Source organism: Lissotriton vulgaris, chromosome 8, assembly GCF_964263255.1.
Source record: "Lissotriton vulgaris chromosome 8, aLisVul1.2, whole genome shotgun sequence".
Taxonomy (NCBI): domain Eukaryota; kingdom Metazoa; phylum Chordata; class Amphibia; order Caudata; family Salamandridae; genus Lissotriton; species Lissotriton vulgaris.
Genome location: NC_141696.1, coordinates 49292033 through 49315448, shown reverse-complemented (window position 1 = coordinate 49315448; position 23416 = coordinate 49292033). Strand labels below are relative to the sequence as shown.

Sequence of the window (23416 nt, the reverse complement as noted above, 5' to 3'; positions counted from 1 at the left end):
GCCTGCTTTTAAACTGACTTCAGGGTACAGTAGTGCACACATGCAAGTGTAGGAAGGGCTGCTGCCCTCTAAACCACTATGCCTTAATATATACTAGGGACCTTAAGGTAGTTTCAATCCTCATGCCCTATTATGTACTAGGGGTGTACAGGAGAGGTCATGTCAATCATGGAGGTACCCTAACCCATAGTGCACCCTATTGTATGTAGGTGTTTTTACTGTAGTTGTAAGTGTCTCTTTTCAGCATAGCACTGGCCCTGGGCCTGGTTAGTCAGAGGCCAGGGTCAGTCAGAGTGTGGTACCACCAGTACAAGTCAGCAAAAAGTTAGGGAGTGCACAAGGCACAGATGGCTTTGCAACACTAGAGAAGCACAAACCCAGAATTTAAAACATAACACCATGGTTGGGGGTTCTCTTTAATAATCAGAAAGGATTTCCATCCTAATGAACCCATTTTCCAACCTTAGGATAATGAAAGACTGGGTAAAAATCATAACATTCTAATCTATACCTTGCAGTTTTCATGCAGCTCTTTGATGACGTTTAATAGCTCACTGTTCAATTTTAGGATTTTAACTTATAAACTGCAAATAGCAAAAGAATCTCTCAGACAAAAGCAGTAACTCACTGACCTATTTACATTATATGCATTTTGTGATCTGTCTAGTACACGTTCTTTGCAGCAGGCATATTAACACATTGTGGCTACCTTACCATGAGTTAAAACTTTCAGTAGTCAGACCTCTGATCTCTCTCAATAAAGATAATTAATCACCGAAGTTATATTCACATTTTTACTGTTGCCCCAAAATTGCTGGAGACCAGGAATGCAGCAGCAGGTACTTTTCAAACCGTAATGCACTTACAAACATGACGCCCTCACCTGAAGTCAGCGGCCTTTTTTTGGCTTGGTGCATGAAGATGCAAAATTCATATATATGTTTTTTTAACATTTGGTCTGATCACTATGTGAATGTAAATAACAATAAAGCATACATGCAAACTGTGACTACATGCCTGCTTTTCTCAATATTTCACTGCAAAACCATGCGACTGTATTTGTTTAACGGGCGGAAAGTCCACAAGGTTGTCCCTGTCCCCCCCAGAATTTTATTGTCTCCTACGCCATGCTCCTCTACTGCAGCATCAACTTAAGCCTGTGTTGTGCTCATCAGTGGGGCTCGCGCTGGCTCAGGGTGAAAAAAGTGTTTTGTGGATTACTTTACTGCTGTTCACAGGCCAATAAGCATGAAAATCATGTGTGGAACTAACACCTTACTAAAGTCTCAGGTGTACGTGGCCTATCTACTCCTGCAACAATGCCTCTTAAAAAACATGATTGCCAGAAGCGCCCTGAAACTAACAGCTCATTAATACAACAGTTTGTCTGCAAATACAAGCTAAACAACCCCATGTCACCTTTGCCCCACTCTTTAAGGACAAGTATCCCATCAGACTTCAAAAGGCCAAAATCCCAGGGTGGTCCAGCTCAAGCCACCCAGATCAAATCTGAGCAGCCTCTCCCCCCTCCCGGTAGATCAAGGCGCATTTATCTCAACCCTGCCAAACCCCCCCCCCCCCAAATTAACAGCCCTCTCCACCCTCCCGGGAGATCAAGGCACATTTATCTCCATCCTGCCAAACACCCGCCGCCAAACTGACAGCCATTTGGGTTGGTTTCCTCTCTATAAATCAGGCAAATACTTATAACAAACAGGCCATGTCAAAGCCAAGAGGTCTGGCACTTGCAAACCAGTGTATTTTATTGAATTATTTTAACAAACATGTAATAGCCATTTAACTTTTGAAGATGATACAAAATGATTGCCATCTAAGGCGGCATGCACATGTTTGCAACAAAAACAACTTCATAGATAACAGATCACAAGCAAATTCCATTAATAAGACACTAGAATTTGCACCTTACTCCTTGTCATAGCTCAGCGATTCCAGTCAGACTGTGCTACATATCAGAGTTTGCAGATGCACAATTAGTCAAACCAACTACAACACCCAGAATACATCAGGTTATCAAATACACCTCTAGGAGGAGAAACGTTTCGCTCTGATGGCATTGCGGAGAATGAGCTGCTATAGCACCAGTCTCCCAAACGATACACAGGGGCCCAGCCTCTGGGGTTCACACCCTGTAGAAGTGCACAAAGGCAGAAACATTAGATGGCCCCAGGCTGAACTCAATACTCAAACCACTTACTGCCTGCCACTGCAAAGTGTGCCTGCCCTGGGCCTACTTTAGTTTGCAGAAATGTAGGGTTCATCTTGCCACGCACAGGAAGCTCATTACTGAAAAGGGAAAGAATGGAAAATGCATCCTTACTCAAAGTTAATTAATATTCATCTACCTGTTTTCTGCTACTCTACCCGCTTCCCACAACTGACTTCGTGACATACGTGCAAATTGCATAAACAAAACAGCGAGTAGCTTGCCACAACATTATTACAGCTGCCCTGGTCGTTTCTCGGCCACATTGTGCGCTGCTGTAAAAAAGCAAACAGTCAGACGACATTATGTGAATCATGAGAAACGTGACGCTTCTCTCCTACCTGCTAAATCTTACGGCCTTATCCACAAGAGCAAATACTGCCAAAGAAATCTGGCGTCTTTCACCATCACTAGTTAGGAAGTGATCAGTGTTTCCAGGTTAAGGAGCATCCCACGCAGATCCATGAAGTGCACACGTGGGATCCGTGCAAATAATACCTCCCGCTTGTCTCGTTTGGTAGCCTCCAGCACTCTAGACAAGCCAGGCTCGTGGCAGCCTCGAGCACTCTAGACAAGCCAGGCTCGTGGCAGCCTCGAGCACTCCAGACAAGACAGGCTCGTTGCAGCCTCGAGCACTCTAGACAAGCCAGGCTCGTGGCATCCTCGAGCACTCTAGACAAGCCAGGCCCAGGCTCGTGCCAGCCTCGAGCACTCTAGACAAGCCAGGCTCGTGGCAGCCTCGAGCACTCTAGACAAGCCAGACTCGTGGCAGCCTCGAGCACTCCAGACAAGCCAGGCTCGTGGCAGCCTCGAGCACTCTAGACAAGCCAGGCTCGTGGCAGCCTCAAGCACTCTAGACAAGCCAGGCCCAGGCTCGTGGCAGCCTCGAGCACTCTAGACACGCCAGGCTCGTGGCAGCCTCAAGCACTCCAGACAAGCCAGGCTCGTGGCAGCCTCGAGCACTCTAGACAAGCCAGGCTTGTGGCAGCCTCGAGCACTCTAGACAAGCCAGGCTCGTGGTAGCCTCGAGCACTCTAGACAAGCCAGGCTTGTGGCAGCCTCGAGCACTCGCTCGTGGCAGCCTCGAGCACTCTAGACAAGCCAGGCTCGTGGTAGCCTCGAGCACCCTAGACAAGCCAGGCTCGTGGCAGCCTCGAGCACTCGTTCATGGCAGCCTCGAGCACTCTAGACAAGCCAAGCTCGTGCCAGCCTCGAGCCCTCTAGACAAGCCAGGCACGTGCCAGCCTCGAGCACTCTAGACAAGCCAGGCTCGTGGCAGCCTCGAGTACTCTAGACAAGCCAGGCTTGTGGCAGTCTTGAGCACTCTAGACAAGCCAGGCTCGTGCAGCCTCAAGCACTCTAGACAAGCCAGGCTCGTGGCAGCCTCGAGCACTCTAGACGAGCCAGGCTCGTGGCAGCCTTGAGCACTCCAGACAGGCCAGGCTCGTTGCAGCCTCGAGCACTCTAGACAAGCCAGGCTCGTGGCATCCTCGAGCACTCTAGACAAGCCAGGCCCAGGCTTGTGCCAGCCTCGAGCACTCTAGACAAGCCAGGCTCGTGGCAGCCTCGAGCACTCTAGACAAGCCAGACTCGTGGCAGCCTCAAGCACTCCAGACAAGCCAGTCTCGTGGCAGCCTCGAGCACTCTAGATAAGCCAGGCTCGTGGCAGCCTCAAGCACTTTAGACAAGCCAGGCCCAGGCTGGTGGCAGCCACGAGCACTCTAGACAAGCCAGGCTCGTGGCAGCCTCGAGCACTCCAGACAAGCCAGGCTCGTGGCAGCCTCGAGCACTCTAGACAAGCCTGGCTTGTGGCAGCCTCGAGCACTCTAGACAAGCCAGGCTCGTGGTAGCCTCGAGCACTCTAGACAAGCCAGGCTTGTGGCAGCCTCGAGCACTCGCTCGTGGCATCCTCGAGCACTCTAGACAAGCCAGGCTCGTGGTAGCCTCGAGCACCCTAGACAAGCCAGGCTCGTGGCAGCCTCGAGCACTCGCTCGTGGCATCCTCGAGCACTCTAGACAAGCCAGGCTCGTGGCAGCCTCGAGCACTCCAGACAAGACAGGCTTGTTGCAGCCTCGAGCACTCTAGACAAGCCAGGCTCGTGGCATCCTCGAGCACTCTAGACAAGCCAGGCCCAGGCTCGTGCCAGCCTCGAGCACTCTAGACAAGCCAGGCTCGTGGCAGCCTCGAGCACTCTAGACAAGCCAGACTCGTGGCAGCCTCGAGCACTCCAGACAAGCCAGGCTCGTGGCAGCCTCGAGCACTCTAGACAAGCCAGGCTCGTGGCAGCCTCAAGCACTCTAGACAAGCCAGGCCCAGGCTCGTGGCAGCCTCGAGCACTCTAGACAAGCCAGGCTCGTGGCAGCCTCAAGCACTCCAGACAAGCCAGGCTCGTGGCAGCCTCGAGCACTCTAGACAAGCCAGGCTTGTGGCAGCCTCGAGCACTCTAGACAAGCCAGGCTCGTGGTAGCCTCGAGCACTCTAGACAAGCCAGGCTTGTGGCAGCCTCGAGCACTCGCTCGTGGCAGCCTCGAGCACTCTAGACAAGCCAGGCTCGTGGTAGCCTCGAGCACCCTAGACAAGCCAGGCTCGTGGCAGCCTCGAGCACTCGTTCATGGCAGCCTCGAGCACTCTAGACAAGCCAAGCTCGTGCCAGCCTCGAGCCCTCTAGACAAGCCAGGCACGTGCCAGCCTCGAGCACTCTAGACAAGCCAGGCTCGTGGCAGCCTCGAGTACTCTAGACAAGCCAGGCTTGTGGCAGTCTTGAGCACTCTAGACAAGCCAGGCTCGTGCAGCCTCAAGCACTCTAGACAAGCCAGGCTCGTGGCAGCCTCGAGCACTCTAGACGAGCCAGGCTCGTGGCAGCCTTGAGCACTCCAGACAGGCCAGGCTCGTTGCAGCCTCGAGCACTCTAGACAAGCCAGGCTCGTGGCATCCTCGAGCACTCTAGACAAGCCAGGCCCAGGCTTGTGCCAGCCTCGAGCACTCTAGACAAGCCAGGCTCGTGGCAGCCTCGAGCACTCTAGACAAGCCAGACTCGTGGCAGCCTCAAGCACTCCAGACAAGCCAGTCTCGTGGCAGCCTCGAGCACTCTAGATAAGCCAGGCTCGTGGCAGCCTCAAGCACTTTAGACAAGCCAGGCCCAGGCTGGTGGCAGCCACGAGCACTCTAGACAAGCCAGGCTCGTGGCAGCCTCGAGCACTCCAGACAAGCCAGGCTCGTGGCAGCCTCGAGCACTCTAGACAAGCCTGGCTTGTGGCAGCCTCGAGCACTCTAGACAAGCCAGGCTCGTGGTAGCCTCGAGCACTCTAGACAAGCCAGGCTTGTGGCAGCCTCGAGCACTCGCTCGTGGCATCCTCGAGCACTCTAGACAAGCCAGGCTCGTGGTAGCCTCGAGCACCCTAGACAAGCCAGGCTCGTGGCAGCCTCGAGCACTCGCTCGTGGCATCCTCGAGCACTCTAGACAAGCCAAGCTCGTTCCAGCCTCGAGCCCTCTAGACAAGCCAGGCTCGTGGCAGCCTCGAGCACTCTAGACAAGCCTGGTTCGTGCAGCCTCAAGCACTCTAGACAAGCCAGGCTCGTGGCAGCCTCGAGCACTCTAGACGAGCCAGGCTCGTGGCAGCCTCGAGCACTCCAGACAAGCCAGGCTCGTTGCAGCCTCGAGCACTCTAGACAAGCCAGGCTCGTGGCATCCTCGAGCACTCTAGACAAGCCAGGCCCAGGCTCGTGCCAGCCTCGAGCACTCTAGACAAGCCAGGCTCGTGGCAGCCTCGAGCACTCCAGACAAGCCAGGCTCGTGGCAGCCTCGAGCACTCTAGACAAGCCAGGCTTGTGGCAGCCTCAAGCACTCTAGACAAGCCAGGCTCGTGGTAGCCTCGAGCACTCTAGACAAGCCAGGCTTGTGGCAGCCTCGAGCACTCGCTCGTGGCAGCCTCGAGAACTCTACACAAGCCAGGCTCGTGGTAGCCTCGAGAACCCTAGACAAGCCAGGCTCGTGGCAGCCTCGAGCACTCACTCGTGGCAGCCTCGGGCACTCTAGACAAGCTAAGCTCGTGCCAGCCTCGAGCCCTCTAGACAAGCCAGACTCGTGGCAGCCTCGAGCACTCCAGACAAGCCAGGCGCGTGGCAGCCTCCAGCACTCTAGACAAGCCAGGCTCGTGGCAGCCTCAAGCACTTTAAACAAGCCAGGCCCAGGCTCGTGGCAGCCTCGAGCACTCTAGACAAGCCAGGCTCGTGGCAGCCTCGAGCACTCCAGACAAGCCAGGCTCGTGGCAGCCTCGAGCACTCTAGACAAGCCAGGCTTGTGGCAGCCTCAAGCACTCTAGACAAGCCAGGCTCATGGTAGCCTCGAGCACTCTAGACAAGCCAGGCTTGTGGCAGCTTCGAGCACTCACTCGTGGCAGCCTCGAGCACTCTAGACAAGCCAGGCTCGTGGTAGCCTCGAGCACCCTAGACAAGCCAGGCTTGTGGCAGCCTCGAGCACTCGCTCGTGGTAGCCTCGAGCACTCTAGACAAGCTAAGCTCGTGCCAGCCTCGAGCCCTCTAGACAATCCAGGCTCGTGCCAGCCTCGAGCACTCTAGACAAGCAAGGCTCATGGCAGCCTCGAGTACTCTAGACAAGCCAGGCTCGTGGCAGCCTCGAGCACTCTAGACAAGCCAGGCTCGTGGCAGCCTCGAGCCCTCTAGACAAGCCAGGCTCTTGGCAGCCTCGAGCCCTCTAGACAAGTCAGGCTCATGCCAGCCCAGAGCGCTCTAGACAAGCCAGGCTCGTGGCAGCCTCGAGCACTCTAGACAAGTCAGGCTCGTGCCAGCCCCGAGCGCTCTAGACAAGCCAGGCTCGTGGCAGCATCAAACACTCTAGACAAGCAAGGCTCGTGGCAGCCTCGAGCACTCTATACAAGCCAGACTCGTGGCTGGTCAATTGACATGTTTGCGCAAAACATCACCACTGCGGGAGGATCTTGCTGCCCAGTAATAGCGGCGCACACGGATAATGCCCCCGGGTAAGGGCATTCACTGAACATGGGTGCCACCAGTGAGAAGTTACAAGAGCAGCCTTGACTCCGCCCACTCCTACGTCATGAATAAATTATTCTCCACGCACCTACCAAAAATGTATGCGTTCTTTCTAATGTATGCATGTAAAGCGCTCCAATATCTGCTGATCGAGCTTGTGCTATATAAAAAAAAGCAAAAAAATATATAAACAACTCACAGGGCTTTTACTGGTCGGCGGAAGGTTAAAAAAAATCAGGATTCACCCAGCCCTTCTGAACACAAAGCATAGGCCCCTGATAACCAGCAAGGTGGGAGGGTTACACTAAAAAACATAAAGCAACCTCCAAAGCAGCTCCAGTCAAGGTATTGGGGGCGGCCATTAAATGAAAAGATTGTGCAGCTAAAACAAAGTAATACAAACGGTGCGAGGAGGTTACTCAACATATGACGCTGCGGATTTTGGAGCAGGAGAACAGGGTTCGGACCTGGGCAGCATCATTTAATTATAAATAAACCGAGATCTTGTGTATATTAAACGTAAATGAATACACAGCCTATGAAGTGGACAGGAAACTGCCACATGTGGAAATGCAGACTGATTGTAGGGGGTGGGTAACCCAATAAACCCTTGTGGGCTTGGGCAATCGTAGTATTACAAAAAAGATGCCTACAAGGGATTTTTTAGAAGTACAAATTTTTGCAGTAAGACACAGCCTCTATTGTTGAGACTTGAAAGCTGAATGAATCAGATACTGCTTGTTGTATTGTAAGCTGTTTCAAAACTCCATAAAGACTACCACACTAGCCCCATAGGAATTGAACAGTTGAGAAAATTTTAAACAATCAATGTAGTATTATTCACCAAATGAATCATTAGAAAACAATGTAAAGCAACACGGACAAATATGTTTTCATGGAAAAGTTATTATTTATATTTTGCATTCAAATGTAAGGGTACATAATCAAAAGTAATTGCATGTAAATCTTAGGTACGTGGAAAAAACAAAACAATCCATTAGTACATAAGAAGCAATCCAGTCTTTGAACAGATATATATAAAATTGACTTCTTTTTAAAAATAAAATAGAAAGTCAAAAAATAGAATGAAGACTTGGACTGGTGTGTCGACGTTTCGGTCTCACTGGTAGTATCCAAAGACCATCATCAGGACAAAAAGTTTTATGCAATGTGGATGTCCCTTCTAGTAAACATACTTAAGGGAGCGCCAAATCTCGCCTGTGGTTAAATCCGAAAAGCGAAACTGATGCGCATCAGTTTCGCTCTGACGCTGACGAGTTCATGCGGATGCTACGCCGGCATTTCATTTCTTTTGAACAATTGAACCTTGAGACTAAGCACAAGGATATTACCTGTTCGGATTTAACCACAGGCGAGATTTGGCGCTCCCTTAAGGCTATGACCCTCTGACATAGAATACCTTCCATTAGGCTGAGCTGCAGCCATCTTCATTCATAGCTTTTTCGTATGTTTACTAGAAGGGACATCCACATTGCATAAAACTTTTTGTCCTGATGATGGTTTTTGGATACTACCAGTGAGACCGAAACGTCGACACACCAGTCCAAGTCTTCATTCTATTGTTTGACTTTCTATTTTATTTTTAAAAAGAAGTCAATTTTATATATATCTGTTCAAAGACTGGATTGCTTCTTATGTACTAATGGATTGTTTTGTTTTTTCCACGTACCTAAGATTTACATGCAATTACTTTTGATTATGTACCCTTACATTTGAATGCAAAATATAAATAATAACTTTTCCATGAAAACATATTTGTCCGTGTTGCTTTACATTGTTTTCTAATGATTCATTTGGTGAATAATACTACATTGATTGTTTAAAATTTTCTCAACTGTTCAATTCCTATGGGGCTAGTGTGGTAGTCTTTATGGAGTTTTGAAACAGCTTACAATACAACAAGAGCAGTATCTGATTCATTCAGCTTTCAAGTCTCAACAATAGAGGCTGTGTCTTACTGCAAAAATGTGTACTTCTAAAAAATCCCTTGTAGGCATCTTTTTTGTAATACATGTGGAAATGCAAGCAGCAAAGAACAAAAGTAGTCTCTAAATTAAAAGAAAACAGTCAGCAGTGTAAGTTATCCAAGATTCCACCTATGGCAACCAACAAAATTTCAAAGAGGAAAAAAGGGGTGGAGGTTCAGTAGTAATACTAATTACTTGATGCCTCGTAGAGGCAGCCATGCGCTGCTCTGTGCGAGACCTAAAAAGGGGGTAGGAGCTTGTCCTATCTGGGCAGCAAATTGTGGAATTCTTTAACCCTGTATTAAGATCCCAATCAAGCCTTGTCCTTTTCAGGAAATCTTTAAAAACTTGGCTCCTTACTCTCACTGTCAAGAAAGTCATCCGTTTCTCTTTGCTGTCCTTGAAGTTTACTTCGTGTCAAGACACCTCGGTATTTGTGCCCTCTAGAAAACTCTTATTAACTTACTCCCATTGGCAATTATTTTCCAGAACAAATAATTGTCCCACATTTTAGCAGCCGATTCCAGATCCCTCCGGCATGCTTCCTCCCATGCTGTCGGAACTCAAGTAGCTGTTTTCCTGTATAGGCCCCTTAAGGCATGCACCTCTGGCAAATTATTATTTTTAATGCAGCTATTAGTGATTTTTGGGCATTACAGCACGCTTTTGTGTACCAAGATTACTTTCAGCCTTATGTGTCTTAGCTACTGCTTTCCTTGAAGGGGGTCTAGTCAAAATAAATTTCAAGGAAAGGACCCGTTTGGAATATGTCTGTGAGAGAAACCAGGTAGAGGCTAGTGTATGTCATAATCTAATAGTTTGCTCCTTCAATTTCATGGGTAGCTCTGTGTTTCATTCAGAATCAATGTGTTTTCTGTTGTAGGGTTGGTTTCATACTGTAATGCGTTTTTTGTTCTGTGGTCAGATATTATTTTTTGTTGTGTGATTGGCTTTTTGTTTCATATTGTAACAAATAGTTTTTCTGTTCTAGGGGCGGACACGAAGATCCCCATTGTGTGTGTGGTATTGGCGGGAGGTCCGGTCATCCTAAATGTAAGTATTGCTGGATGGGGGAAGGAGCACAACAAAGATTTCTGAAAACGGAATAGGTGGAAGAGAGATTTGAGCCGGACACCAGCCGACTGGTAGCAATTTTAAGCAGGGGCATAGTCATTATCACATAGAGCGCAAGCATGCAAACGGTTGAGAAACCTGATGCAAAGTCTTAATAGAAGGATCAAGCTAATATTGTCTGATTAGCAATTTCTGATGTTTTTATGTCGGCACTATTGAATGTACCACATTATTCATACACACATGATCAAGGCGCTATAACTGAATAATAAAAAGAGACATGTAGAATCAGCATTTGATGTTAACGTGCACAAACGAATGACAGTTAAAATATATGACAAATGTATTTATTTTGAAAACTTAAATATATTAAAATAAATAAAATTAAATATATTAACTTATATATACAAATAAAAACCAGTCTGTTCTCATCCAAATTGGAAATTAAATCAAATTAAATGGATAACTGTTGCAGGTTAGCAAATGCAAACATCTACACTCTTGCTCACATTTAACAAATACAGTTTTCAATGAGTAGTTTTATACAGTTTTTGTTCACTGGTTACGTTTTCAGTCAGCTGTTGTTTGTTTTCATCAAATTTTTCTCAATATATATGCTCTTCCAGCAGAAACCCGATAAGCTGTCTCTTGCAATTGCCGACCTCAACCAGGTTTTCACACTTCTCATTGTGCTGAAAGACCTTTCCACTGTACAAGTGGTCATTGGTAATATGAGAGTAATGAGCATTGCTTGCTGGACTGGTGGAAATAAATCTGTGCGGTTTAGCATATCCAGAAATCCATTGTCAAACTGCTCATCCTTCGTTGACCAGATCTCAAACCACGTGACTACTTCGGCTTCCAGATTATCATTGTCGTAAATGTCAATGATGTTTGCATTCTGACATTTGTATTGCTAAAGTGTCATTTTTAGGGCTCGGCCTACATCCCACGAAGTGGGTGTGGCCTCAGAGTCCTTTAGAGAGGACTTCGAAAGTCTAACCTACGAATTCCAGTGAAGCGCGTGAATTTTGTTCCTTATTTATGGCAGCTGCATGGCGATTGGCCCTCGCAGGGCTGTGTTTTTTTTACAAGGCAGCACGCAATAGGCCATAGTCTGTAGAGTTTCTCCACTTCCTGCATATTCTGTTCGGACACGCGCAGCAGAAGGTCATCTGCCTTCAATTACCAGCTGTCATGGCTCACGGTAATTGAAGACAGATGGTGGGCGGGCGTGCACCAGTCTCCAGTTTGTTTTTATTTCAGCTGTGTGTGTGCGCATGCTCGCTCCTGTCCTGGCCAAATCTTGTTCTCTTGCGTAAAAGCAAAATATGTTTGTTCTCTGTTATTATTATTATTATTATTTTTTTAACATAATCAGCTTTTGTAAAGAAAGAATCTTGGAGTGAGACCGTGAAAAGAACTGTCAGGCAGATAGGTCGTGACTGTGCAAAGAAATGTTCTATTATGCTGCTGCTGTCTCTGTCCTAAAGGTTGAACGTGATTGTCAAACAGCCCCCTGTGAAGCACTAGGCGTGTTGCTTGGTTCACTGTTGGGACCAATTTGTTTATTGGAATCGGTAGAGAGGTTTTATAAAAGACTTGTGTACGGTAGATTTTTTATTTTCGTTGCATAGAAATATTTCAAAATCGTAAAGAATTTTGACAGCGTGAGTGAACCTTCGACTACTTGACCTAGCGTGGGAAGGGTTTTTCCTGATGAATTTCCGAACCCGGATGTCCCCGAAATAGGCACACTTAGTAAAAATTAAAAGAATGCATTTAAATATTGCTATTTAACGTTGCTGGCAACCAGGATTACCGTAAATATCTCTGAAAAAAACATGCATTCACAGTAAATCTCACTTATTCTTTGATAATTTTCTCGAAATAGATCCCTAAAGACATTCCGTCTTTATTTTGTGAAATAGGAGTCAATCCTCAAATGGGAAAACCGTAAATACCTTTCACAACAATTGTACATATGAAATAAAGTTACCAAACTCGATCCACCAGGGATTTGTTTGATTTTAAAAAATTAGTATATATACGATCGTTTCTCGTACTCTAAATTGTAAAATGGAAAAATAGCATATTTTGAGCAAAGTTGAACTGGGTTGTTAAGGAACAACTAAATGCCAATGATGACACTATTTGTAGTAGCAATCCTGTCCAATTACCTCAGTTGGTTGTGTTCAACACGTAGTTTGTGGTTGCCTGCAGTCCGTGCTTCCCTGCTGCACTTTACCCTGTGCTTCCCTGCTGCACTTTACCCTGTGCTCCCCTATTGCACTGCAGCCTGCGGTCCCCTGCTGCACTGCACCCTGTGCTTCACCGCACCCTGTGCTCCCCTGCTTCACTGCACCCTGTGCTCCCCTGCTGTACTGCACCTTTTGCTCCCATGCTGCACTGCACCCTGCGCTCCCCTGCTGCACTGTACCCTGTGCTCCCCTGCTGCACACCACCCTGTCCTCCCATGCTGCACTGCACCCTGCGCTCCCCTGCTGCACTGCACCCTGTGCTCCCCTGCTGCACTTCACCCTGTGCTCCCCTGCTGCACTGCACCCCGTGCTCCCCTGCTGCACTGCACCCCGCGCTCCCATGCTTCACTTCACCCTGTGCTCCCCTGCTGCACGGCACCCTGCGCTCCCATGCTGCACTGGACCCTGTGCTCCCCTGCTGCACTGCACCCTGCGCTCCCTTGCTGCACTGCACCCTTCGCCCCCCTGCTGCACTGCGCCTTGTGCTCTCCTGCTGCACTGCACCCTGTGCTCCCATGGTGCACTGCACCCAGTGCTCCCGTGCTGCTCCTCTTGTTGTACTCCTTGCTGCACAGGACCCTGCTCTCAACCGATGCACAGCACCCCTCAGCCCACGCGTTGTGTAGTTCTGTGTGCACTGGTGGCAGGACCGGGAGGTGTGAGGAAATATGGGGCCCCCTCTGCTGTTTGGTAGTAACAGGCATCGGGGTAGAGTAAGTGCTGAAACCGTGTGTAGCTTGGAGTGTGTGTGCCTGTTGCAGTGTCTCACTTCCTAAAAGCCGCATGTTTCTTCCTTACAGACTGTTCACAGCTCCTTGACCAACAACACACCATGTGTGGTCGTGGAGGGCTCGGGACGTGTTGCTGACGTCATAGCTCAGGTGGCTGACATGAACCCCACACATATCACCATGGCCGTGATCCGGGAAAAGCTTCGCACTCTGTTTTTTGAAACCTTCAGCGAAAAAGAGATTATTGATTGGACAAAGAAGGTGAGACCCCCCTCTCGCCACCCCTCCTTCTTCCCTGACACTTGGTCCAGCACACAAAGTGCGGCAGTGCCAAAGACTATTATGAATTAATTAATTTATTTATTAATGAATGTCTTTATTAATATTCTTATAAAGAGCAACAGCTACACACATAGGGTTTCTCTGCGTTAATCAGGAAGGTAAGGTTACAGAGCCACTGATCATAAGCGGGGCTTCAGCTTTTTAGGTCTTGCTGAGTCAGCGCATGCGCTGCGAGACATTTTGTATCGGATTTTAAAAGTGCTACCAAAGGCTTGGCCACCAGCTTGCGATTATGCGCACAATGACAAGCAGAGTCGCCATATGGCTTTCCTCTCTTGTCATGGTGCGCGCACATTGCACACCACTCACCAGCCTACTTTCACTTTTCCCATCGCGCGTGTGCGCGTGCACGACTTGCGGCCACGCACACCACTCGCATCCACCATTTGCTCACACTTTTCATTTTTTTCTTACATCGCGCCACATCGGTATTGGTGCAAGATTGTTTTCTTTTTTAAAATACGGGTAATGCAGGTTAATTTAACTGTATATATATATATATATATATATATATATATATATATATATATATATATTCACTGAAAAAAACATAGATTTCACACATGTTATAGTTAGAAATTAGCATTTAAAAAACCTTGCAAATTCACTGAAAAAAACATAGGTTTCAGACATGTTATAGTTAGCTGGACATTTCACTCATACAAAACCATTGAAATTCCCCCGTTATAGTTAGTTCAGCTAACTATAACTCGCTCACCCGTAATGCACTGCTGATGACGTCACATACTACATCACTCATGACATGGTCAGTGACATCACTCATGACATCACTCATGACATCTCAAATGATATCACTGATGACATCATCCAGTGAATGTATGTTTTTCTGAAATTTAAATGTTTTATATATGTATATCTCAAGGTCGATGGAAGAATAAATGGGTATATAAGTGTCTAAATGGATGATTTTTTTGTAAAATTGATTGTATAACTGACGGATTAATTGTATCTTAGTGAATACATGGGTTAGCGAGTAATGTTTAAATATGTAAATATCTGTATCAGTCTCACATTTTTTTGAATAAGTGGCTGCATGGGTTGGTGAGTAGCTACATGAGTGTCTATATAGGTTATTAGTTGGTTTTTTGAGTATCAGTATGAGTGTCTGAGTGTCTATATGGTTCGGTGGGGGATATTACATATTACTTAGCGCATAGATGCATGAATGAGTGACTCACTGTTTGTATGTGTTCTGAAGACATCATGTATGCAGGACTGTATGGGTGGATAAGTGTGTGTTTAGGTGTGTTAGTGCGTGAATGACTGTCTCAATACTGTCTCTATGAGTAAGTACATATGTTTTAAACTACTATATGTGAGTATTGGTGTATATAAGTGAGTATATATGAGAGTGAGAGATTGGAAGAGTTCCTGTATAACTAAGTATGTGTTTCTAAAAGTGATTGTTTAAGAGAGTAAGTATGTGTACATTTCTGTAGAAATAAGTGTAGCGGTGTGTGTATAGCTATATATGCAAGCAAATGGATGTTTGAAAGTTTATTTGCATGTGTGAGTATGTGTTTGAGTAACTCTATGTATGAGTGTAGGTGTGTAACAGGATGTATAGGTGTATGAGGAAATATGATGAGTGAGTACATGTATGAGTGACTATATAGGACTGTTGGTGAATGAGTGGATTTGTATGTAGATTTTTGAATTACTGAATAGGTTGTTCTAACTAGTATTGGTATTTCCATTGTTTTGAAAATGTTAGTTTCTATTTTTCAGTGTGTGTATCAAAGGTTATATTAGGGTGAGAGGAGGTGTGCCACCCTTTCACAAGGATGGTGTAATCAGTGATGTCATCAGTGATGTCATTTAAGATGTCATCAGTGATGTCATGAGTGATGTCACTGACCATGTCATGAGTGATGTAGTATGTGACGTCATCAGCAGTGCATTGCGGGCGGGCGAGTTATAGTTAGCTGAACTAACTATAACGGGGGAATTTCAATGGTTTTGTGAGTGAAATGTCCAGCTAACTATAACATGTGTGAAACCTATGTTTTTTTCAGTGAATGTGCAAGTTGTTTTAAATGCTAATTCCTAACTATAACATGTGTGAAAACTATGTTTTTTTCAGTGAATTTGCAAGTTTTTTAAATGCTAATTCCTAACTATACAGATTGTGAAAGCTACGGTTTTTTCAGTGAATTTGCAAGGTTTTTTAAATGCTAATTCCTAACTATACAGATTGTGAAAGCTACGGTTTTTTCAGTGAATTTGCAAGGTTTTTTAAATGCTAATTCCTAACTATAACGTGGCTCAAACCTATAGTTTTTTCAGTGAATTTCAAAGGTTTTGTAAATGATAATTTTTAAATGTGTTAATTATTATATTTCTTTCTTTTTGTACTAATTTCCCACATTTTTATTACAAATTCTTATATTTATTTTATTTTTTAAGTTATATTTCATATTTTTAATGTAAAATAATAACAAAAGTAAATTCAAAAAGTTTATTTTTTATTACTGTTTTTTTTCTTCAATATATTACAATTAAATTATTTATAATTCCTTTTTCATTGTTTTTTTTTTGGTTAATCGTACCGTACGCGTATGGTGTTCGCTCCATACTTTCTACGGTAAATCATCATTACGAATGCGCTTTAACGTTACGTGTCGCATCCACGTTTCCGTGTGACGGCATATACAGCGCCCCATACGCGTACAGCGAGAAAGTTTCTAATTGTTCAAAAACATATATTTATGTATTTAATGAACATATTAAGGGAAGACATTATCTGACATTGAAATCCCTGCGCCAGAAGGAGGCTTTCCTGCGCAGGGGGGTGAGGGGGGAGTGTTCTGGCGCTTGAACGCCTCCTAAAAGTGACTTAGTGAAGTCTATAAGATTTCATTCAGTCACTTTTCAGCTTAAGCTGCGTCAAAACCTTGCACCTGCTTGAAGCAGGTGTTAAGATTGACACAGCATTGTGAGCATAGGGCCCCAAGAGCTTTGCTGGAGCTGCGTTACGCTTGCAACCCAAGTCAAGCAATGCGTCACCTTCACAATACAAATACATCACATATCTGTGTCGTTTTTGCACCATAGTACCCCACATTGTAAATATGGTGCATCCATAGTGCTGATGTCACGGTACACAATAACTGGCATATCTCTAGGAATGTACTACTTATTGTACATCTGTTGATTAATTTTTTAGTGTACTGAATGGATTACTACACACTGATCAATTATGCACTACAAAACTATAACAGAAGTGACAGCATGTTTAGTGGAACTGTAAGAATAGAGATTGGGGAATTAAACACATAAAAGGCAAATTTGCAGGTGCATAGAACAGTGCATGTATAGTCTATAGGGATTTAAAGCACCCCATGCCCTAAGGCCCACATTGCACCATGAGTACTTGAGTACTAGCTGAATGATTACAATTCAGCAAGGAGAGTGTCTGTATAGCAGCTTCACTTTTAGAACAATGTATAGATAAGCACATACTGCTCTATGAGTGTTTGATGAAACTGTAACAATACAGACTGGGGAATTGAAGGTATACAAGGCACGTTGGCCGGCGTATAGAACAGTGGATGCATAGTCTATAGAGATTTGAAGCAGTTTATGCCCTAAGGTCTACTTTGGTGCATGAATACTTGGGAACCAACTGAATGCTTACAGTTTTACAAGAAGACTGTCTGGCTGAATATATAGCACCTTCACTTTTAAAACAGTGCATACATAAGAACATACTGCTGCATGACTCACTAAAATACTAAAATTACTTGGGTACTGACTGCATGATTACAGTTCTGCAAGGAGAGTGTATGACTGAATTTATAAGAGCTTTATTTTTAGCACAATACATAGATAAGCACATTCTACTGAATAGCTCAGTACAATACTGAATAAGCAATCATAGAGTGTTTGCTGGAAGTGTAAAGATACAGACTGGGTAAATTGAAGGTATAAAAGACAAGTTTTCATGTGCATAGAAGACTGCAAATATAGTCTATAGGGGTTTAAAACAGTGCATGACCTAAGTGCCAACTTTGCTCCATAATTACTTGGGTACTGACTGCATGATTACAGTTTTGCAAGGAGAGTGAATGAGTGAATCTATACAAGCTTCATTTTTTGTACAGTACATAGATAAGGATATTCTACTGAATATCTCCGTACAAAAATGAATCGGCAATCACAGAGAGTTTCCTGGAAGTATAAGGATACAGACGGGGGAATACAAGGTTCAAAACACAAGTTTGCTGGTGCATAGAACGGTACACGCATAGTCTATAGGCGTTTGAAGCAGTCCATGCCCCAAGGCCAACTTTGCACCATGACTAATTAGGTACTGGCTAAAATATTATAATTCTGCAATGACAGTGTGTCGTTGAATGTATACGAGGTTCATTTTTAGAACAGTGTATAGATAAGCACATACTGCGGAATGACTCACTACAACATTGAAACAGTAGTGTGAGAGTATTTGGTGAAAGTCTAATGATTCAGACTGGGGATTAGAAGCTATAAAAGACAAAGTTCGCCAGTGCATAGTAAAATACAAACATAGTCTATAAGGGTTTGAAGCAGTCCATGCCCTAATGCCCACTTTGCACCATGAGTACTTCAGTACTAGCTGAAAGATTACAATTCTACAAGCAGAGTGTCTCAAACCAGTATTATTTTATAATAATACATGTATTCTTGTATCATCTCATAATTTAATAGAGCTTCTAAAATAATGTCATCAGGTATTTCATTTTCCTGGTTATCAATTTCAAAAGTCATCTGATGAATCTCAATGTCATCTAATGCTTCCACAAAAGCATCATCCAAGGTTTCATCTAGAAAATCACAGCTAGCTGATATCTCCAGCATTCATTTCTTCCTCTTCAATGCTGCTGCTCGTAAAAGGTATGTTCAAATCTTCTACGACACTGCTATTAATTTCAAAATCTTCTTCCATATTGTTTTGTTGATTTTCCATAGTGAATTTCTTATATTGTAGGCAGATTTACAAGCCTCTTGCACCACTTTTGCGTCACTTTTAACATGGGAAAAGTGACGCAAATGTTGCCCAAGGGGCTTGTAAATCTGCCCCTACAAGCTTACACTACATTTGCATATTCGGAAGGAACTTTCCTCCCTGAAGTTTTCCATGCATGTAAGTCTAAAACACCGTAACCTAGATATGCAGCCAGTAGGTAATGCTGGTGATACTGTAGAATGCATTAAAGTAACAGGAACTTACTTAAAAACTGCTGCCTCATCTTCTGATACTATTCAGGGGAGTCGGGCTGATCAGCAGCACTGTCCTCCTGGCATCCAACCCCTACCGAAGGTCTCACTTTCTGGATAGGTGTGGGTCAAATGTTCCTGAATTCTCCTTGCCTGGGCCTCCTCTGCTTCTTCGTCAGGGCCCTTGGATGCAAAAATGGCAGATCCATTGTCCTGTTCATCATTTATCTGGTGAGCAGCGCTGTGTATGTTTATTCCATATTCGGAAGGGACTTTCCTCCCTGAAGTTTTCCATGCATGTAAGTCTAAAACACCGTAACCTAGATATGCAGCCAGTAGGTAATGCTGGTGATACTGTAGAATGCATTAAAGTTACAGTAACTTACTTAAAAACTGCTGCCTCATCTTCTGATACTATTCAGGGGAGTCGGGCTGATCAGCAGCACTGTCCTCCTGGCATCCAGCCCCTCCCGAAGGTCTCACTTTCTGGATAGGTGTGGGTCAAATGTTCCTGAATTCTCCTTGCCTGGGCCTCCTCTGCTTCTTCGTCAGGGCCCTTGGATGCAAAAAGGCAGATCCATTTTCCTGTTCATCATTTATCTGGTGAGCAGCGCTGTCTATGTTTATTCCATACAAGTGCTCAGACAGCAGGGTGAAAGGGATGATAGTTCAGGTGACAGTATTTCTTTGTAAAGTAATTCCTGCTGGAGTCATAGCCCAGGGTGTGCTGTCTGTGCACTTGTATGGAGTGCACAGACAGCAAACTCTGGGCTATGATGTCAGTAGAAATTCCTATACAAAAGAAACGTGTCACCTGCACTACCATCCCTTTCTCCCTGCTGTGCACTTCTTCCCACTCCCAGCCCATGACGAGTGAGCTAGAAGTAATGATTTGTCATTCTGGGGGGTGTGAATGTTATAGGAATGTGTGTTCCTGTCTGAGACAACTTCCGGCACAGCACACACATACAGCCACACCCGAGTACTTCACACAGGTCTTTAAAAGACCATTTACTTGGTAATGAGGATTTGTTGTGTTTTCACCCCTGCATCTCCACTCTGCACATGGCTTTGGCTGGATGAATTAGCCCCGCCCTCCCGAAATTTGAGGGAGACGAGTTGACGTGAGGTTAAAAAGAGGGGTGAACGAGGGATTGAAGACGCAGAGTGGTGACCGTGATGGGTGAGACATTTAATGCAGTTTCCTTTTCAAATGGGTTTATTGTACACATCTAATTTGACAGACTTGCAGACAGCAAATGCTGCTGCCTTTCAATGGCGTCTGAAAGCTTTTTCTGGAAGTTGGGTCGACGAGCTGATCGGGTTCTTTTCTTCCTTCATGTGGTGGTGATGAGTGGGTTGCAGGGCGCCTGCACTTGTCGCCTCTGTCATTGGTATCCCCCTTCTTCCATCTGAACACCGAGGATCACCGCCCCCCCCTCAACCACCGGCACCTGGAGGGGTTGCTGTGATGACTAGGGTGGCCAACTTTCATGGTTGCAAATTGCAAATTCAGGACACTGAGTGTAAAAATTCAGGACAAAGGGTCAAAATTTGGGACACAAATTCAGGACAGGAGGTCAAAATTCAAGACCAAAGGTAAGGTTTACAGACACACCAGAGAAGGTTGTGCAATAGTATATAAGTAAGTAAATAGACAACCACTAAAGTACAAGTGAAAATAAGTTTATATTAGGTTGAGACAATTGTGCACTTCATGGTTTGTCAGGTCAGTATACGCGCAGCTTTAAGCAAATGTGCAGGTCTTTTTGTGGTAACAAAACCGCCCCCACCTTTCCAGCTCCCAGAGAAAGCACCTGATGCCCGGTCCGCCCAGTCTGGCCTTGATACTACCCTCCAATGGCGCCCCTCATCTTCACATAGACCCTCTCTCATGTGTATTTAATTTCTTCTATAGTGCTACTCATCCTAAGTATGTGGGGCAGGGTTTTGAAGTGCGTTAAAACACACACATATTATAAAGAGACAATTACTCATATAAATGGGAAAGTCAAGGTATAGGAAATGTTGCTTAAGATAATGGGGCTTACAATGTGTAATCATACTTTCATCCATCATTCACCATTCATTCTGTCCTTCCAACTGTGTGCCCATCCATACAGCCCCGGTCGGTAGTGGGAGTAGCTGCCGGGTGATGATGTCGGGAGGGGGAGGGGCAGGGTTGGGGGTAGTAATCCATGGATTACGGAGCTTTACAGGTAATTCAACATATAAATAAATAAAACTAATTTTGTTGCGCCTACTGCATCCCCAAATGCGATGCAGTGCATGCAACGAAATTCGTTTTATTTATTTATATGTGTACTTACCGTTACTACCCCCAACCCTGCCCCTCCTCCTCCCGATGTTACCACCCCGCAGCTACTTCCACTACCGACCGCAGCTGCATCCATGCCCATATTCATCCATTTACAAACCTATCCATCACGTTTCCTTCCATCCATCATTTCACTCATCCATCCCTCAATCAACCCTTTTACTCATCCATCATCCATCAATCCTTTCACCCTATCTATCCATACATTCATCCATCCATTCGTTAACCCATCTATCCATTAACTCATCCATCCAGCCATTCCCCCGTTCAGTCATCGATTTACCCATGTGGAGAAGTGTGGCTCACTGGTTAGAGCAGGCAGACCCTGAAGCAGAGGTCAGACCCGGGACCAGGGTTCAATTCCCGACGCGGCAGGGTCTAGAGCTCAAATGTCCACGGACTCAATAATTCTCGCTTCGGTGCATTACCTAATCAGGGGTTCACACTCTGCAACTCTGGGCATTAAGCTTGCTTAATCTCCACAACGGCCCCCCACGGTGGGATGCCTGGCTTTCACCTTGGGGATGCCCTGTAGGGGCTATCTCACAGGGAAAAGCCAGAACGGGTTCCCAAGGCAAGCGCTTAGAGACCCCTGGGTGATAAGCGCTATATAAATCCAACATACACTACAATACAATCCCCCTTCCTCTTTCAATTCCCCTTTCACTTAGCCATCCATCCACTCATGATGCACAGTGCCTTGCCGTCGGGGGACTTTGACATGGTGTTGTTTCCAGAGTTTTAAGTGGGATGAAAAAACTAGGGGGTCTCTCCAAAAGGGTGTTTGATGTAATAAAATGCGTGGCTTAAAACATATAAGCTAAAAATCTGTGATTAATGTAATGTGCCGCCCGACTGGTATTTTCGTTTCTTCTGTTATTGCATCCAGATATATAATACAACAAGTAACGTTACATTTAGAACAAGTAATGTTACACCCACAACAAGCCAGAACTATTGGCCTTGTCTATGGTTTTTAGTTGCAAAAAAAAAAGCAGCAACCATGGCTGCTATACTATAACTATAATCCTTTCCTTTCAACTTCTTTCACCGCCTTCCTTTGGCCAACTGTATTCTCACCTAGCAGCAGCATGGGTGTTTTTGCACTTCCATCTGACAGAATGCCCTGCCCTGGACTGAGGCTATAGGAGGCCACCACGTGCTGTGCAGCCCTGACTGACCCATTGTCATTCTGTATGTGGCAATCAGCCCCAAACAGAATGATATTGGGCGGGGTGGGGCTGCTCTTGTGCTCAGAGGAGTGCGAGGCGCCCCATTAGGGAGCTGAGGCCTTTTGCAGGGGAACAGCTCTGTTCCCTGCAAATCTTAAAACTACTGACAAAAGGTGATTTCCTGCCTGAGGACGAGCCCCAGCGTCAGGCCTCCCTCTGGGATGCATTTGTGCACATGGGCGTGCGCAGGGGGGGCAAGGAGAAGCGCTCCAAGGGGAGCAAGTGCCCCTCTTTGCCACCCCCTTGCGGACGCCCATTAGTGGAGCATAAGGAAAAAAGGGGTGTACAAGAACAGAGGATACAGTATGAGGAGAAAAGAAGGAGTATAAACAGATGGGGGATTATGAATAGTGAAACGTGTATGAGGAAAGAGGCAGATGTATGACAAGAGAAACAAATATAAAGAGAGAGGTCAGTATGAAAAGACGGAGAATATGTGGAAAGTGCTGTGTAGAGTGTATGCAGGAAGTCAAGGAAGAGTAAGAGAAGAGAGCAAGCACTATGAACAGAAACAAAAAGTATAAACAGAGGGCAGAAAATGAAAATAGAAAAGAAACATGAAGAGATGCAGGAAAATATGAACACAGAGAGGAGTATATGACAAAAGGGAATATAAGAAAAAGGCAGTAGTATGAGGAGACATGGAAAAGTAAGAGAAGACACAGGAGAATATGAAATCAGGGGGAGTATAAGGACGGGGAGAATGAGGAGAGGAATGTGACATTAAGAAAAGCAGGCAATATCGGTAGAGAGTGTGGAGTATAAGAAAATAGAGGAGAAGTGTAAGCAGAGAAAGGGGAGTATGAGAAGAAAAAAAAGTATCAGAAAAGAATAGGGAATATTTGCAAAGAATAGTGAGAATAAGTAGAAAGAGAGAATATAAGAAGAGAACAATATATATGAAGAAAGAGGAAGGAATATAAAGAGAAACAGAGACAAAATGTGTAGAAAAGACAAATATAACGGAAGACTGAGTGTATAAGGAGAGAGGG

General features: G+C 45.5%; 1 protein-coding gene across 1 annotated transcript in view; it reads left to right on the top strand.

Moving 5' to 3' along the window:
• The window catches only part of LOC147693352 (transient receptor potential cation channel subfamily M member 2-like), a 3804886-nt gene that overhangs the window by 412834 nt on the left and 3368636 nt on the right, over positions 1-23416 (top strand). The window contains exons 6-7 of the mRNA XM_086935946.1: positions 10218-10279; positions 13362-13553. Of these exons, the coding sequence (XP_086792072.1) occupies positions 10218-10279; positions 13362-13553 (254 nt within the window). The remainder of the gene's footprint in view (positions 1-10217; positions 10280-13361; positions 13554-23416) is intronic.